At 57.3% G+C, this 13,918-nt stretch overlaps 4 protein-coding genes across 4 annotated transcripts; 1 reads left to right on the top strand and 3 right to left on the bottom strand.

Annotated features, from left to right (window-relative positions):
- Nucleotides 1-915: 915 nt before the first annotated feature.
- EsH8_X_000661 (FAD-dependent oxidoreductase) lies at nucleotides 916-2,571 on the top strand (the record flags this gene model as incomplete). Its single annotated transcript, XM_083274749.1, has 6 exons — nucleotides 916-1,317; nucleotides 1,373-1,653; nucleotides 1,704-1,765; nucleotides 1,991-2,092; nucleotides 2,150-2,374; nucleotides 2,429-2,571. 6 exons carry the CDS (start codon nucleotides 916-918, stop codon nucleotides 2,569-2,571), a joined length of 1,215 nt encoding a protein of 404 aa, XP_083120141.1.
- Nucleotides 2,572-3,816: 1,245 nt separating this feature from the next.
- Nucleotides 3,817-5,667, bottom strand: EsH8_X_000660 (uncharacterized protein; the record flags this gene model as incomplete). Its single annotated transcript, XM_083274748.1, has 1 exon — nucleotides 3,817-5,667. One exon carries the CDS (start codon nucleotides 5,665-5,667, stop codon nucleotides 3,817-3,819), a length of 1,851 nt encoding a protein of 616 aa, XP_083120140.1.
- A 1,637-nt stretch (nucleotides 5,668-7,304) lies between these two features.
- Nucleotides 7,305-9,077, bottom strand: EsH8_X_000659 (uncharacterized protein; the record flags this gene model as incomplete). Its single annotated transcript, XM_083274747.1, has 1 exon — nucleotides 7,305-9,077. One exon carries the CDS (start codon nucleotides 9,075-9,077, stop codon nucleotides 7,305-7,307), a length of 1,773 nt encoding a protein of 590 aa, XP_083120139.1.
- An 883-nt stretch (nucleotides 9,078-9,960) lies between these two features.
- EsH8_X_000658 (uncharacterized protein) lies at nucleotides 9,961-13,238 on the bottom strand (the record flags this gene model as incomplete). Its single annotated transcript, XM_083274746.1, has 4 exons — nucleotides 9,961-10,806; nucleotides 12,053-12,847; nucleotides 12,927-13,016; nucleotides 13,200-13,238. The coding sequence occupies 4 exons, from the start codon at nucleotides 13,236-13,238 to the stop codon at nucleotides 9,961-9,963; spliced, it is 1,770 nt and encodes a 589-aa protein (XP_083120138.1).
- Between the last annotated feature and the right edge of the window lie 680 nt (nucleotides 13,239-13,918).

The following is a 13,918-nucleotide window of genomic DNA, read 5'->3' as shown; positions in this document are numbered from 1 at the left end:
TTTAGGAATAGAGAAATTTAAGAATGAGCGAACAAAACGATCCTAAATGATCATCAAACAGCGTGTTCAAAGGGGGAGGGGGAGAAAGAAAAACACTCTTTTGTCTTTAGAAACATTCAAATCAGCCCCTATCAGTAAAACCTTACTTTGCTGTCAAACTTCAAAACGTCCATGCAACATAAACAGAGCCAGTTTCCAATGTGCGTAGTAATAATATATGGTTGTACAACTAAAGCGGCTTTCCACTTAAAGAGGCTCCCCGTTTCACTACTAGCAAGTCATTTCCACTAGGGTCTGGAAAAGTTCCGCTCGAGCTGCAGCCCCAAAGTAAATCTACCCTACCAGGACTTCCCCACAACCGGTCCGGTCCGATGCATATCGGCTAAAATGACAAGATCCATCACAAGTGTACGAGAATAGAACCTCATATAAATTCGAAGGGCTGGGCAGAAATTTAATGTAGCAGTTTTAAAATAAGCTTTTGGCAGCGGGAACTATGTGCTTGCCGAAACATAAAAAAATAAAATAACAAAAAGCCGTTGGGATCATTGATTGTTTGACTGCCCCTTCATTAGACATGAACCTTTCAGGGCACACGCTACTCAGGATGGCTGATTTAGTGGCCTGCAAGTGCTTGCAGATCAGCTGCGCCAGCTCGTGAGACAACATCGTCAGCCGCAGCATCATACCCCCTGAAATGGCGCATATCGTAAGCCAACTAATGCTCGGAAGCAATGGATAAAGTCGGCTGTTCGTCCACTTGCTGGCGCCGGACTCCTTACCACCCTGCCCACCTCACTTCAACTTTCGCTCTAGGCCACGAGTTATAACGAGCCACCTGGAACCAACCCCGCGCGGCATTCCGGCCTTCTTTCGCTAGCTTGGCTCGAAGTGGTATACTGGAAAAATCACAAAATGTTCGACATCGCAATCATAGGTGGAGGCATCGCCGGACTGACCGCCGCCATCTCACTCCGACGAGCGGGTCACCGCGTAACCATCTACGAGAAGTCGGCTCTGAATAACGAGATCGGCGCCGCGATCAACGTGCAAACTAACGCGTCGCGCCCATTGCTGGCGCTTGGTCTGGACCCCGTGAGAGCAAAGTTCGTGGTGGCCAGGGGCAGTCGGCGCGTTACGGGGGATACCTTGGACACGGTCCATGAACTCGACCTGGGCGCGATCGGGGAGAAGTACGGTTCGCCGTGGTACTTTGCACACAGGGTCGACTTGCATCACGAGCTGAAGCGCATGGCATCGGAGGCTGATGTAGGCCCGCCCTTGAACATCAAGCTGAGAAGCGAGGTGACGAGCTACGTGGGTCCTTCTTCCAGGTCTCGGGAAAGCAGGTGGTGGGATGCTGACTTTTTAGGACCCCGAGTCTGCTTCTTTCAGTCTCCGCGACGGGACAACTGTATCCGCGGATCTCGTTGTCGTTGCGGATGGCATTCACAGCGGCGGCGTCGAGGCAATCCTGGGGTCGCCTAACCCTGCGTTCCCGGCGGCACAGGACAACTTCTGCTATCGTTTCCTGGTCCCAATGGCAGATGTGCTCTCAGACCCGGTCGTCGCCGAGCTGTTTGACGGAGCAGCCGGCGGCGTCAGAATGTTTCTCGGAGATGGAAAGAGAATCGTCACTTATCCCTGTCGAAAGTTTGTCTATCGCGGACAGTGAATCGCAGCCCGTTACTGACAGATGGTAGCGGCGAGGTTCTCAATTGCATCGGCATCTTCCACAACGAAGTCGGCTCCTCGAGTAAAGAAAGTCAGTCTATATTTCATTCACGGAAACCAACTGTCACATTGTTGCATGCTGGTCCAAGGAGATGGATAGCTAACAAGGCGTTTAGACTGGCACGACTCAGTTGACAGATCTCATCTCCTTGAGCGGTTTTCAAACTTTCATCCCAACGTGCTAGCGTTGCTGCAGTAAGGACCCTTGTAATCCATCTTCAAGATTGAACCGACCTGACAGCTTGCAGCAAAGCAGGCGAAGTCAAGCAATGGCCTTTACTGTACAGGGCCCCCATCCCTACATGGAAGAAGGGAAGGATGATACTCATCGGAGATGCCGCTCATCCGATGCTCCCGCGTGAGTAGTCCCAGGTGCCAATAGTTTTTGCAAGAATTGCTCACAAACCATATGCAGACCAAGGCCAAGGCGGTGCACAGGCTATCGAGGACGGCATTGCTCTGGGAATCTGTCTCTCGGACGTTGCGACAACCGACGAAATCCCAGAAAGGCTGGAGGTGTTTGAGGAGATTCGCAGGAACAGGGCAAGCGCGGTCACCATCTTCAGCAACGCGGCGCAGGATCAGGCGGAGAGGATCAGAGAGGCTGCCGCAGAGTTTGTCCCTGTCGACCTAATTCCAAGTGAGTGTCTGCCAATGCTATTGAAGGGGCATACCCGCCTGACACGGCGAACAGCCAACCCGGAAGGGTTCTATGATTTCCATTTTGACTACGACATCATGCAAGACTCTGTCAAGCACATGCAGAGGCTGAAGGGCGGGTTCAAACTTCCAGAGTCTTTCGTTCAAAAGGAAGTTCATAATCGGGCGTCGTTGTGAGAGAAGCGGCCAGCCACGCCAGATTCATGGAAGGGTCTCAAGTATTCGGGGAGAAGAGCAATGCGGAAGGAAAAGACATCTGTTCAAGGGACGCATCGAAGCGCGACTGCGCTTTTCTCCTCTTCTGCCTTTCGCGGAAGGTGAACGGCGAGGTGGAAGGAACCGACGGCAGTACGAAGGGCTCTTACCACCGGTCATGAATTGCATCAACTACCCAGGAACTAGGTGGGAAGGGGGAAAGGGCTACCGCGGTATGGGAAAGATCAAGACCACAGGTTCAACCTGCCTCAGGAGATGCTTAGACGCCAAGCGCCCACAGAATGACAAAGCTTCCCAGCCATGACGTTCGACCTGGTCCTCCCTCTCCCTTCTCCCAACTTCAGCCCATCCAATGTGTCTGCATTCTCTTTGGCCCAGCCCGACCCTGGAGTTCTCGCGTCCAAACCGTACTGGCATCAGCTACATTAAGCATCGGGCCCTCCTCCACTAACCATCGATCAAATAGACGACGTCACGTTTCCAAGTCTTCCGACAGACTACCTTACTCTTGGACGTCGGCAAGATTCGGATACAGACTGTTTGTCTTGGGCAAACATCCGTCAGCTATCCACAGCACCACCTGCACCCTAGAGCCATGTCAAATCATCAGCTGCACCCTGCAGTTTGGGTGGCAGTCGCCTTGTGCGCCACTTGTTCTGCTCTGTCCATTCTCTCCTATTGCGTAAGGGGTGCTTTTCGCACCCGCAAAGGCGATGTGGAGGCAAACACTTCAACGTCTGATCGTGTCAACCCTGGCGCAACCAATGTAAGAAAACCCACAACTTGTGCACTTTCTCTCTGCCGATGTGTCGGATCACTGATCAGGTTGCACAGCCCAACAAACCCGCTTCAATGAGCCACGGGCAGGATGGAACGCGGGACGAAGAACCAATCCCCTTGACACAGGTCTTGGTACGGTCGCTTCGAAAAGAGCCAACCCAAGACAGCCAGGAGACAGCCATTCTCTTGCCGGCACCACCGTACTCGCCCAAGCCGTTGAAAACAACGCTTGAAGAGAGGCATGACAGACTCGCAATCCCGTAGACGGCTTGCTTCGAGATTTGGGTGTTGGCGGACACACGGGCGGTGTCATGGACACTCCTACCATGGTATGGGGAAATGGATGAAACCCTAGAAACTGATGGACTTTTTACCGGGTGTATTCTCTACCGGTGGGCCTACTAATACACTCTAATAGTATACATTTCAACCACTCTTTTCTCCCGTCAGTGATAGTTGTTCCGGCAGGTATAGTCGTTGAACGGCGCGATCGTGGGCCGCCTTGAGAAGCACCAGCTCACGCTCGTGCCTCTTCCGCATCTCTCTGGCCTCGGGAGGCAACATGGTCTCGTACAGCCGATCCCTGTCTCTCACCTCCCTCCAACGTGCCAGGATGACCAGGCTCATGACCCAAATAGTGACAAAGGAAAGAAATGACTGGGACTTCATCATCCACGTGTCCATGCTGAAGAAGTGGGCTACTAAAAGCAGCGAGCTCAGCAAGCCCTGAGCTAATGGAAGTGCCAAGTCTACGACTGTCCAGACGTCGGGTCCAAACGGGCCCCTGCTCCTCATCTTTTCTTGATAGGCCTTGAACTCATTCCTCCACTCGAACTCGCAGTCGTGGGCGGATTGCATATCGACAAGCCGTGCGTGGTACGCCTCCGTGGCGTAGACGATCCTAGAATGGCGTTCTTCATACGAGTTTTTGGGCTCGGCCCACTCGGAGTAAAGGGCCTCGAGCTCGGCTCTGGCCTCCCGAACGAGCCGCGCACGCCGGCGGGGGGTATCGGGTGCATCAATCCTCGGTTCGGTGGTCTTTGGTTGCGTAGGTGTTGTTGACCGTCTTGACAGGGTTGGGAATGGGATTGTCTTGTCAGAGTCGACTGTCGGTGATAGGCCGAGCAAGTCTCCCGACTCGTACTCAGTCGGGTCCGAGTCTATGGGGGCCTCCTCGTCTTCATCCTCATCCTCGTCGTCTCGACTCTCTACATCACTCTCGTCCTCACTCTCATCCTCATCCTCATCCTCGCCCTCGTACTCCACATCATCCTCACTCTCCTCCTCCAGAAACCCAGGCCCGAACCGGAAAGCGTCCTGCTCGGCAGCCTCGCGCGCAAACATCTCACAGATCTGGACGAGGGCGTTGACGCATCTCTTATCCACCTTGTCCCTGAAATACTGGGCATCGGAGTCGGGCTCCGGCGTCCGCTCGCACACCTTGCCGATAGTGTCGATGCACTTGTTCACAGCCGCAAACTTGGCATCCTGCTCGGCCACGGACGCCGACATGGACGCGATCGCGGCGCTCGCCTGCTGCTTCGCCAGATTCCTCAACTCGACCAACGTCTCCTCAACCTTGCTGACCCTGTCCACCACGCCCGAGTAGCTGCTCTCGGACTCGGCCGGGCTATCCGACTCGTCCCTTTCCGGGACGGTCTGGGGGAAAGACGCGAAGCACATTTGGGGCGCGTACATTGGCGATGGGGCCGTGTGCGGTCTCCGCGGCGCCGGGGCGGCGCCGGGCGACGCTGCGCTCCCCGGCGACATGGGCGAAATGGTGGTGCTCACGGACGACCTCCGCTGGATCTCCATCTCCCTCCACCCCTCGACCATGCGCTTCATAAACGCGGCCTGATTGGGCATGATCTTGACAACCTCATCGGCGGCGCTTGCCAAAAAGTCGTCGGTGAGCACGGGGCACGTCGACGAGCGCCGAAAGGGCGGCATGGAGACGGCGGTGGCTGGGCGGCTGTCGCCGTCGTCGTCCTCGGCACCATTCTTCCTCTCGGTGCGCTCCGACTCGGACGTCGTGTCCTGCAAGCGCTGCTGCTTGAAGGCGTCCACGTCGTCAAAGAAGCCGTCTACGCTCTGCGAGCCGTACCGCGACGAGGCGGGGGTCTCGAAGCCGTCGCGGCTCTCATCATCCTCGTCCTCCTCCTCTTCCTCGTCGTCGTACTCATCGCTCGAAAAGGAAAAATCACCAAGCTCCTCTGATAAGCGGCGCGGCGCGAGCGCGGGTGATCCTTGGGGGGGACTGGCTGGGAGGTCCCTCATTGTGCGCGTGCTGCGATGTGACGATGTGATGTTGAAGGAGGGGCGGGTGGTTGGGTGTGGTGGTGTTGGTGAGTAAGTGGGTTGGGATGATCCTTGGCGCGGGGGTGGGAGCGGACGGGCGGCGGCGGTGAAAGGGTCCTGGGAAAAAGACCGCAAAAGACGGACGGTTTTGGTCGTTGCGCGGGAAAATGGCCCCGAGTGGCTGGGATGTAGAAGGATGATGAGGCGAAATTCCCCAAATCTCTACTGGTAATGAGGAAAAATAAGAACGAGTAATAATAAAAAAACCCCAGAGTTACAACAAAAGGGAAAATAGGTTATGACGATGAATCTATAAAGCCGGGATGAAACCCCTAGGGAGACGACGTGCGTGCGGTGCAAGTAATGGTGCCTTAGACGGGATGGAGAGCGTGCGCGTGCGTGTGCGTGTGCGTGTGCGTGTGAGAGAGAGCATGAACGGACGAGGGAGAGCAAGCAAGCGTCAGGTTAATAGCTGAAGAAAACTAGGTGTTTTTCCCGTTCGGCGGTCAAGATAAACTTCGGTGAAGGGACGTGTGGGCACGGACGCGGTTTGTTATATCACCAACTACTCGTCGACTCACTTTCGGGGCTCCGAGTGCAGGACGCAGAAGGAGGCAAAACGAACCACGGGGCAGGCGGGCAGGCAAGGCATGGATGGGCTACGCGCGAGGCGAGGCGGCCTAGAGCGACAGCAGGGAGCCAAGCTTCAGCATGCACTGCGAAAAAGCAGGAAGCAGACGAGGGGGGGAAAAGAGGAATAGTGTCGCCCCCCTCGTTCTCTTCTCAGCACCTGTCACGAGTAGGCAAAGTGTGTGCGTGTGTGTGGGTTTCGTTCATTCTGCAGCAAGCGCTCTGTTCTGGATCGTCCATGTTCCCTGTCGACCCTTGGACTTGACCCTCTATTCTCTCTCTCTCCTCCATCCCTCCACCCCTCCCTCCCTCTTCCGAGTCTGGCGGTCGACCCGTTCCCCTGTCGTGAAATTCAATGCCCGCTCTTCTCAAAGTGTGGCAATCCCAGCAAGATCTCCCACCCCTCCCCCTCTCTCTCCCTTTCCGTCGGAAACTAAACTCTTGTCATAAATTTTGCCCGTCGTCCCATGTCGTTAATAATGATAAAAAAGCAAAGTCCCCCCCTCCGTCGCAAAAAAGTTTAATGTACAATAAAAGTATCCTCCGAAAAACAAAAACACGCGGCGTTCGAAATGTCCAGGACCGGCGGGGGGGTCGGTGGTATCATCCGTCTCTTCTTTCTTTTTGGTGGTGAAAAAATAATGCAATTTTGCCCTTTCTTTCTCTCTTCCTCTCTCTCGCTCGCTCAGCTCAGCCGTGCCGTACCCATAATGTGCGGCCCAAAGATCCACCTGCAGCGTGCCACGTCAATTATTCCCTGCAATTGCAGCAGCGACGAGGGAAAACTGTGCCCTCTCGGCGAGAACAACGCCGCAGCCGCCGTGCTATCCCCACACACCGCTCCCCCAAACCCAGCCACCTCGCCGGACGAACCATCCGCGGCGGGGGGTGGCCCAGGGCCGGGGGGGAGCAGGCGACGCAAAGACGCGCAGACGCACGACGCAAGACGCAAGACGTGTATAGTATAGGTCTCCCCCCATCACAATTCAGCTGTAGCTGTACTGGATCCCGAGGCCGACCTTGGGGTTCTCGCCAATGGGACCGCCTACGCGCATCTTCTTGGGCGGGCTCACCATGTCCGACCGGGGCTCCTGCCCGTGGCCGTTGGGCCCGCCGCCGCTGAACTTGCGCTTGTCGGCGCCGGTCTTGGTGATGCCCGAGAAGAGCTTCGCCTGGAGCCGGGCGCTCTTCTCCGCCGGCGCCGGCGTGCCGTCGCGCGAGCCGACGGAGCTGGCAACCTCGAAGCTCTCCCGCGGGTCGCGCCGGAGCATCTCCGACGCCGCCTGGCTGGCCTGGCTCTCGTAGACGTCCTCCTCGTCCGCGTCGCCGCCCGGGAGAGGCCGCCGGGCGCCCCCTCGCGAGCCGCGCGACGCCTGCGACAGGAACGACGCCGACTTGGCCACCGACTCGAGCGCCTGGCGCGCCAGCTCCTCGTTGTCGTCGACCGAGATGGTGCTCTCGCGGCTCTTGCGCGCCCGCTCCTGCACCCGCTCCTGGATCGCCCGCGGCGGCGTGCCTGGGACGATCCGGGCGGCGCTGTTGTACCTGTGCCGGGGCTCGCTCTGGGGCACCAGGTTCGCCGAGGGCAGCAGCCCCGCGTGCTCGTGGCGCTGGGGGCGGGACAGCGGCGTCGTCGGCAGGGCGGACAGAGACTGTGCGTTTCGGGTGTGCTTGGGGGGGTTGCGGGGCGCGGGTCTGACCGCCGTCGTGGGCGTCGACGGCGCGCTGTTGTTATTGTTGTTGTTGTCCTGGCTGAGGGCCTGCAGCAGAGCCGCAATGGGCTCGGGGCCATGGTCGCGGTTCGCCGACCGCGGCGTCTGCTTGGGGGTGACGCGGTGGGCCTGTTGCGGTGTTGAGACGCTGTGCTGCTGCTTCGGCGTCATCGCGCCGTGAAATATGCCGCCCGGGCTGCAGAGCATGTGGAAGTGTTCGCGGTTCTCGCGGATGCGGTTAAGGAGCATATCCCGCTCCTCCGTCAGGCCCATAATCTCCTCCTCCTTCTGTGAAATGACCCTCTTGGCCATCTTGACCCGCCTGACCAGGCCCTCGTTCTCGTCCATGGCCTCCTCGTACCAGAGCTTCATCTGGAGGTACTTGAGCTGCGCCGACTCGGACGCGGCGCTGAGCTCGCGGACCGCCTGGCGCGAGTACTCAGCCGTCCTGAGGGCCTCGATCTCCCGTCGGGTCATCTCGTGCTCGACGGCCGCCCGCTTCGCGTCCTCGTCGGCCTGCAGGCTGAGCAGGTTGTACTGCAGCTTGTGGTGCGCGGCCTCCATCTTCAGCTTGGCGTGCTCGGCGATGCTCGCCTGCATCATGGCTCGCAGCTCGTCGGCCGTCGCCTCGAGGACCTGCTGCGGCGCCGGGGGGAGATACTCGGCACCCAGGCCGCCATCCCGGCGGACGGTCGCGTTGAGGCCGGTGGCGGGAGGTGAGAAGAGGGCGGACCGCTGCGAAGCGCCGTATGCGGTCTGCAGGACGCCGTTGCCGGTGTGGGCCAGGAGCTGTGACGAGGGCGGCGGGGTCAGGGACGAGGGAATAACGGCCGAGGAGCTCAGCCGGTCGTCGTTGACTTCGGTTTTGAAGGACTGGTTGGGATCGATGGGGGACGCGGGCACCTCCGTCGACGGCAGCGTTACCTGCGACGAGTTCAATGCGAGGATGCCGTTCTCCTGGGGTGTGGTCGGGTCGTCGGCGACAGAGCGGTTGTCGGTCGGGGTGCAATTGGGCTGCTGGGCACCAGCATCGGAGTCGGTAGCCATGTTGGGCTGTGAAAGGCAGCGACTGCGGCGAATTGGAGCTGGAATGAAGCCGCGGGGGGATAGGTATATGTGTGATTTAATTGTAACAATGAAGGGCGCGGGGTAATTTGCGGCTCTTGTGTGCGAGAAAAATGCCGGTTCGAACGAAGGTCGAGGTGGACGGGGTGCGGAGATGGGGGAGTCGCGTTCACAACCACGTCAGCGATGATGGCAACAGACGGAGCGGATTGGTTGAGAGAGAGCCGATAATGATGATGCAGTCGGTGTGGAAGAGAGAGCGTCGGATGTAGAGATATAGGGCGGAGGTGGCGGGGGAAAGGGGGAGGAGAGCAAAGGCTCCTATCTCAGCGTTTGACCGGCGCCTTTGTCTGTCTGCCGCACGGGTTGAGTATGTGGTGTGCCTATGTGTGTGTGTATGGTGATGGTTGACGGGCGGTTGCTGTGGGAGCAGATGGAACGGAGCAGCACCCAGGCACGGGCACATGGGCCAGGCCCAACACCAGCACCAAGACCAGCACCAAAAAAGTGCAATCAGTGACTGGACGGCTGGGGACGGGGGGGTGCCTGGGGGGGGAAATCCACGGAAAAAAGAGGCTGGTGGTGGGCGGCTGAGACGGAGCTAGACCTAAAGTGGGTCGTCGGCGAAGGTAAGGTGAGGAGCACGGGCCACGGGGAGCAAGTAAGAGACATTTGATTGGGTTCTTCACCGAGCTGCCAATTACCCTTCTTTGTGCTCTCCTTTTTGCTAGTTCATCTCACCGAAGCCGCCAGAGGCTGGGAGCGGAAGCCGATTGAAATAGCTTCATGACCTCCAACCTCCAGAAAATCTCATCGTCTTGGGTGAATTTTTTTTTTTTTGCCTGGCGCGTGCGACCAGTCTAACTCAGTTCTTCAGGTAGCTCAGAATCACCTCCTTGAACTGCTCAAAGTTGTCGACAAAGGGGACGTGGCCCGCGTTCTTGATGACCTTGAGCTCGATCTTCCCGTCCTTGCCCGCCGCCCTGAATCCCTTCTCAACCTTGTCCTGCATCTCGCTCATCGCCTGCGGCAGGTTCGCGTCCTTCTCGCCGACGACGAGCAATGCCTCGTCAACACCAGAGCCCACCCTCTCAAACAGCGGCCGGATGTCGAACTTGTCGCTCTGGAGCGCGTGGCAGCACGTCTGGAACCCTTCTACCGTGGTCTGGTTCATGATGGCCCGGGCGCGGCTGGCCTCTTCCGGGTTGGCCTTGATCCAATCGGCGCCAAACCAACGCAGCAGCGATTGCTCAACCTGTTCCTGCATGTTCCCGGCCTCCCGCGCGGCCTGGGCCCGCGGGCCAAACGTGTTCTCCACACCGGCCAGTTTCGGGGACGAGCTGATGGTGTCGCAGATGGCCACCTTTTGGACGATGCCCGGGTACTTTGTCACAAAGTAAAAGCTCGTCGCGGCGCCCATTGAGACGCCGACCCAGGCGAACAGCTTCTCAATCTTGAGCGACTTGACGAGAAAGTGCACGTCGTCTGCTATCGTCTCGAACTCCGTGTCGAGGGCCTTGGGCGCCGAGGACTTGCCGTGGCCAGGCTGGTCAAAGCGAAGCGTGCGGAAGCCGTTGTCGTGAAGCACCTTGACGACATTATCCCAGAGTCTGAAAGGTGCCGCCAGGGAGTTGGCCAACAAGACGATGGGCTGTGAGTCCGGGCCGGACAAGTCGTAAGAGAGAACCCGTCCATCTGGGAGGTCGAGCTGCTGTGCGGATGCCATCGTGAACCCCTCTTCCGGTCTTCGGGCGGTGGTGGGTCAATGATTTGTTTATCTCTGGATCGAGTCACGTTTCAGTGCTTGCGTAGGGTAGATAGTACGTGCGAGTGCTGTAAACTCAGGCGATTCCTCAATGCTCGACGGTGTTCACCAGAGTTCAAGGGATACCTGCGATTATAAAAGATCGGAATGGCATTTTAAGACTCACGTCATCGTCATGTGACGACCGCGGGGTCGGATCCGGGGTCAGCCTTCGGGAACTGGCGATGCTGGCGGGGAGCCCAGTGCCCGACAGCCGACACGCCCAAGGTGCGTCCGATCGCACGGCGTGGCGGTCTGTTACAGTGGGATGGCGAACGGTTGGTAGCCGCTATGATAGTTGGCGTCGACACCCAGGACAGAATGTGCCCAGTGCAGAATGAGAGAGATTTTCTCTTCTCGTCCGCGCTGCTGGCAATCTCTTCTTCTCTTCACTCTTCACATTTTTGACTACTCGACGGATTTCCAATCGTGTTTTCCTTGAGAAGGCCGTCAATTTTTATCGAACCCGAAAGCAATGCTAGTACTGCTGCTGCAAGCGGTGACTGAAACAGAGCCTTCAGGGCCTGAGACTGCGGGGACTCAGGTAGCCAGCACCGTCGATATAGGCTGTGATAGAGCCTGCATCTTCAACAACAGGTCACTAGTCAAGGTGCCAGAGTGGTTAATGGGCTGCCCTGCTATCAAACCTTGATTCCAGATTAGGCAGTGGCTTCGGTCGCGCAGGTTCGAATCCTGTCCTTGACGCGCAAAACTTTTTGTCATTTGTGTGACTGTTTCTTTTGAATGCTTGTCATTATATCATCCATCATTGATTGGTTGGTGCCTTTCAATACAGATCATGTACATGGTTGAATAAGCCAGCGATGACTAGCGCGTCATCTCGTTCACGATGACACATGATTTCCTCTTATAAGCAAGCAGCGTATTAACAGTGTTACTCGCAAGATATCAATTCACTCATTCATTGCCACATTCGCTTTCCATATATCGCATCACACATTTAACAAGACTCCAATATCATAGTGAGAAACAAGAATTTGAACCAAGTTGCAGCAAGACTCAGAGTCAGTTTAGTTGGTCTCGCCGTGGTTGCCCAACAGCATAATGGCCAATGCCAAACCAAGATCAGAGCTGTGGCAAGAATCCCATATTAGCATGCGACCACCCATTGTTTCAACGAAAGTATACTTACAAGCCTGAGTGTCGACGAGCGCGGAAGCCGCGTTCCATTCAAAAGAGCCCGACACTTCTTCGGCCCGCCCTGCAACCGCTGGAACGCCATCCGGATATGCCTCGCATCGATGGCCTTCCTAGTGCCCTCGGGCTCGGCAAACAGCCCTCCCTGGATCTTTTCCGACACCCCGCCTCTCTCCAGGCGAAGCAGCTCCTGATGCTGCACCTTGAGCGCCTCGGACGTCAGATTCTGCACCATCTCGTTGGTCAGGAAGCCCAGGATGTCCATGACGTCGTCGTTGGGCTTGCTCTCGGCGATGACGCCCAGGCCGGACCACTCGCGGAACCGCTTCACCTTGCGGAACGTCATGGACGCGTGGCGGTACTCGGACCAGGTGGTGTACTCGGCGACGGTCATGTCGCGCGTGCGCTCGTCGTTCCTGCGCAGCCTCTCGAGCGTGGGCCCGCTGCTGATGACGGCCGAGAGGTCGTCCTGCCCGACCTCGGCGACCTGCTCCGAGAAGTAGGACGAGACGTCCCAGGGCAGCGAGATGACGGGGAACTTGGTCTTGCTGGCCGGGGCGTCGTCCGCGGGGCCGGCGGCCGCGGCGGCGACGCCGTCGTCCATGTCGGCCTCGTCGACGAGGCCCTCCTTCTCGTCCGAGTCCTTGACGGTCCTGCGGATGGCCTTCCAGGTGAGGAAGGTGCGGAGCCGCTCGACGCGGGCGATGTCGTGGCGCACCTGGAAGATGAGGTCGTTGTTGGAGAAGACGCGGGAGCCACGGCGGTTGGCGAGGTCGTTTGCCGTCCTCAGCTATGTATGTGTCAGATGTAAGGATATGAGGGTGTGTGCATCGGAAGATAGTAAGAATGAAGATGGGAAAGGGCGGTACCATGTGGACGACTTGGTCGCGGATGATGTCTTCGATGATTTTGATTGTCTGGATGGACACATCTTGCGTTTCTCCGGCAATGTACATCATCTGGTGGACATTGGTCAATATGAATACAGTTTGGCAAGACTATCTTTGAGCGGTAGCCAAAAGGTCGGGGCCGAGTAAGATATGGGAGAGGAATCCAGCTGTGGGGTGGTCCCTTTGCCATACACAGGCAAAGTCGATATGGGTGAGAGGGCAAATAACCACGGCGAGTTTGTGTTTACTGACCTGCTGGATCTCCTGCTTGAACTTAGGATCCACGGCCATGGTGACAGTTAAAGGGCTGGAGAAGAGATGGGAGGTGCCGTAGGCGAATGGGTACGGTCTTGTTGTCGAAAAGGGGTCAAATAGGGGAGAAGTATCACATAGGAAGAGAGCGAGACATTCTCTTTTGCAAGTAGTAACCGAAGAGAACCAAATTCAAACTCGTTTGCAGCACTGTCACGAAGAAACCCGCGCTTGTTGGTGTTGGGAAACACATGTTGGATGTTTTATACGGCCGTGTAAGCGGCGGTCGTGCGGGCAAGTCACTTGGCACTGTGCGCGGGCAGACGACCAACAAGGCGGTGGTGATGAGTGAGTTGGGGGGAGGAAAATGGGAACGAAAAGGCGCGGGGGGAGCCTTACTTCGATTAAAACCGTCGGCAGATTCTCGGGCCAGTGAGCCGCGCTCCCCTTACCCACGGTTGTCGCTCTTTTATTGGTCCTGGGCAACCGCTGGTCTCCCGGCACAGTGTGCAGCGAACCGTGGCCCGTCCGCATGAGGGCGTGTAAGTGACGGGGATATCTTGCTTACGACATCTGAGGAAGAGAACTGGGAACTCCTCTACTAACTGATTTATGCCTAGTTATAACCACAGAAAAGAGCTCTTCGAGGTTTTGATATGGCTTCACACTGGGTTAACCGCAATCACGGCCGGGATGCTGACACATGGAATCACTTAGAC

This window comes from Colletotrichum jinshuiense, chromosome 10 (genome assembly GCF_051148585.1).
Source record: "Colletotrichum jinshuiense chromosome 10, complete sequence".
Lineage (NCBI taxonomy): Eukaryota > Fungi > Ascomycota > Sordariomycetes > Glomerellales > Glomerellaceae > Colletotrichum > Colletotrichum jinshuiense.
Note: the sequence above shows the minus strand (reverse complement) of the source record. Positions and strands in the feature narration are given on the sequence as shown.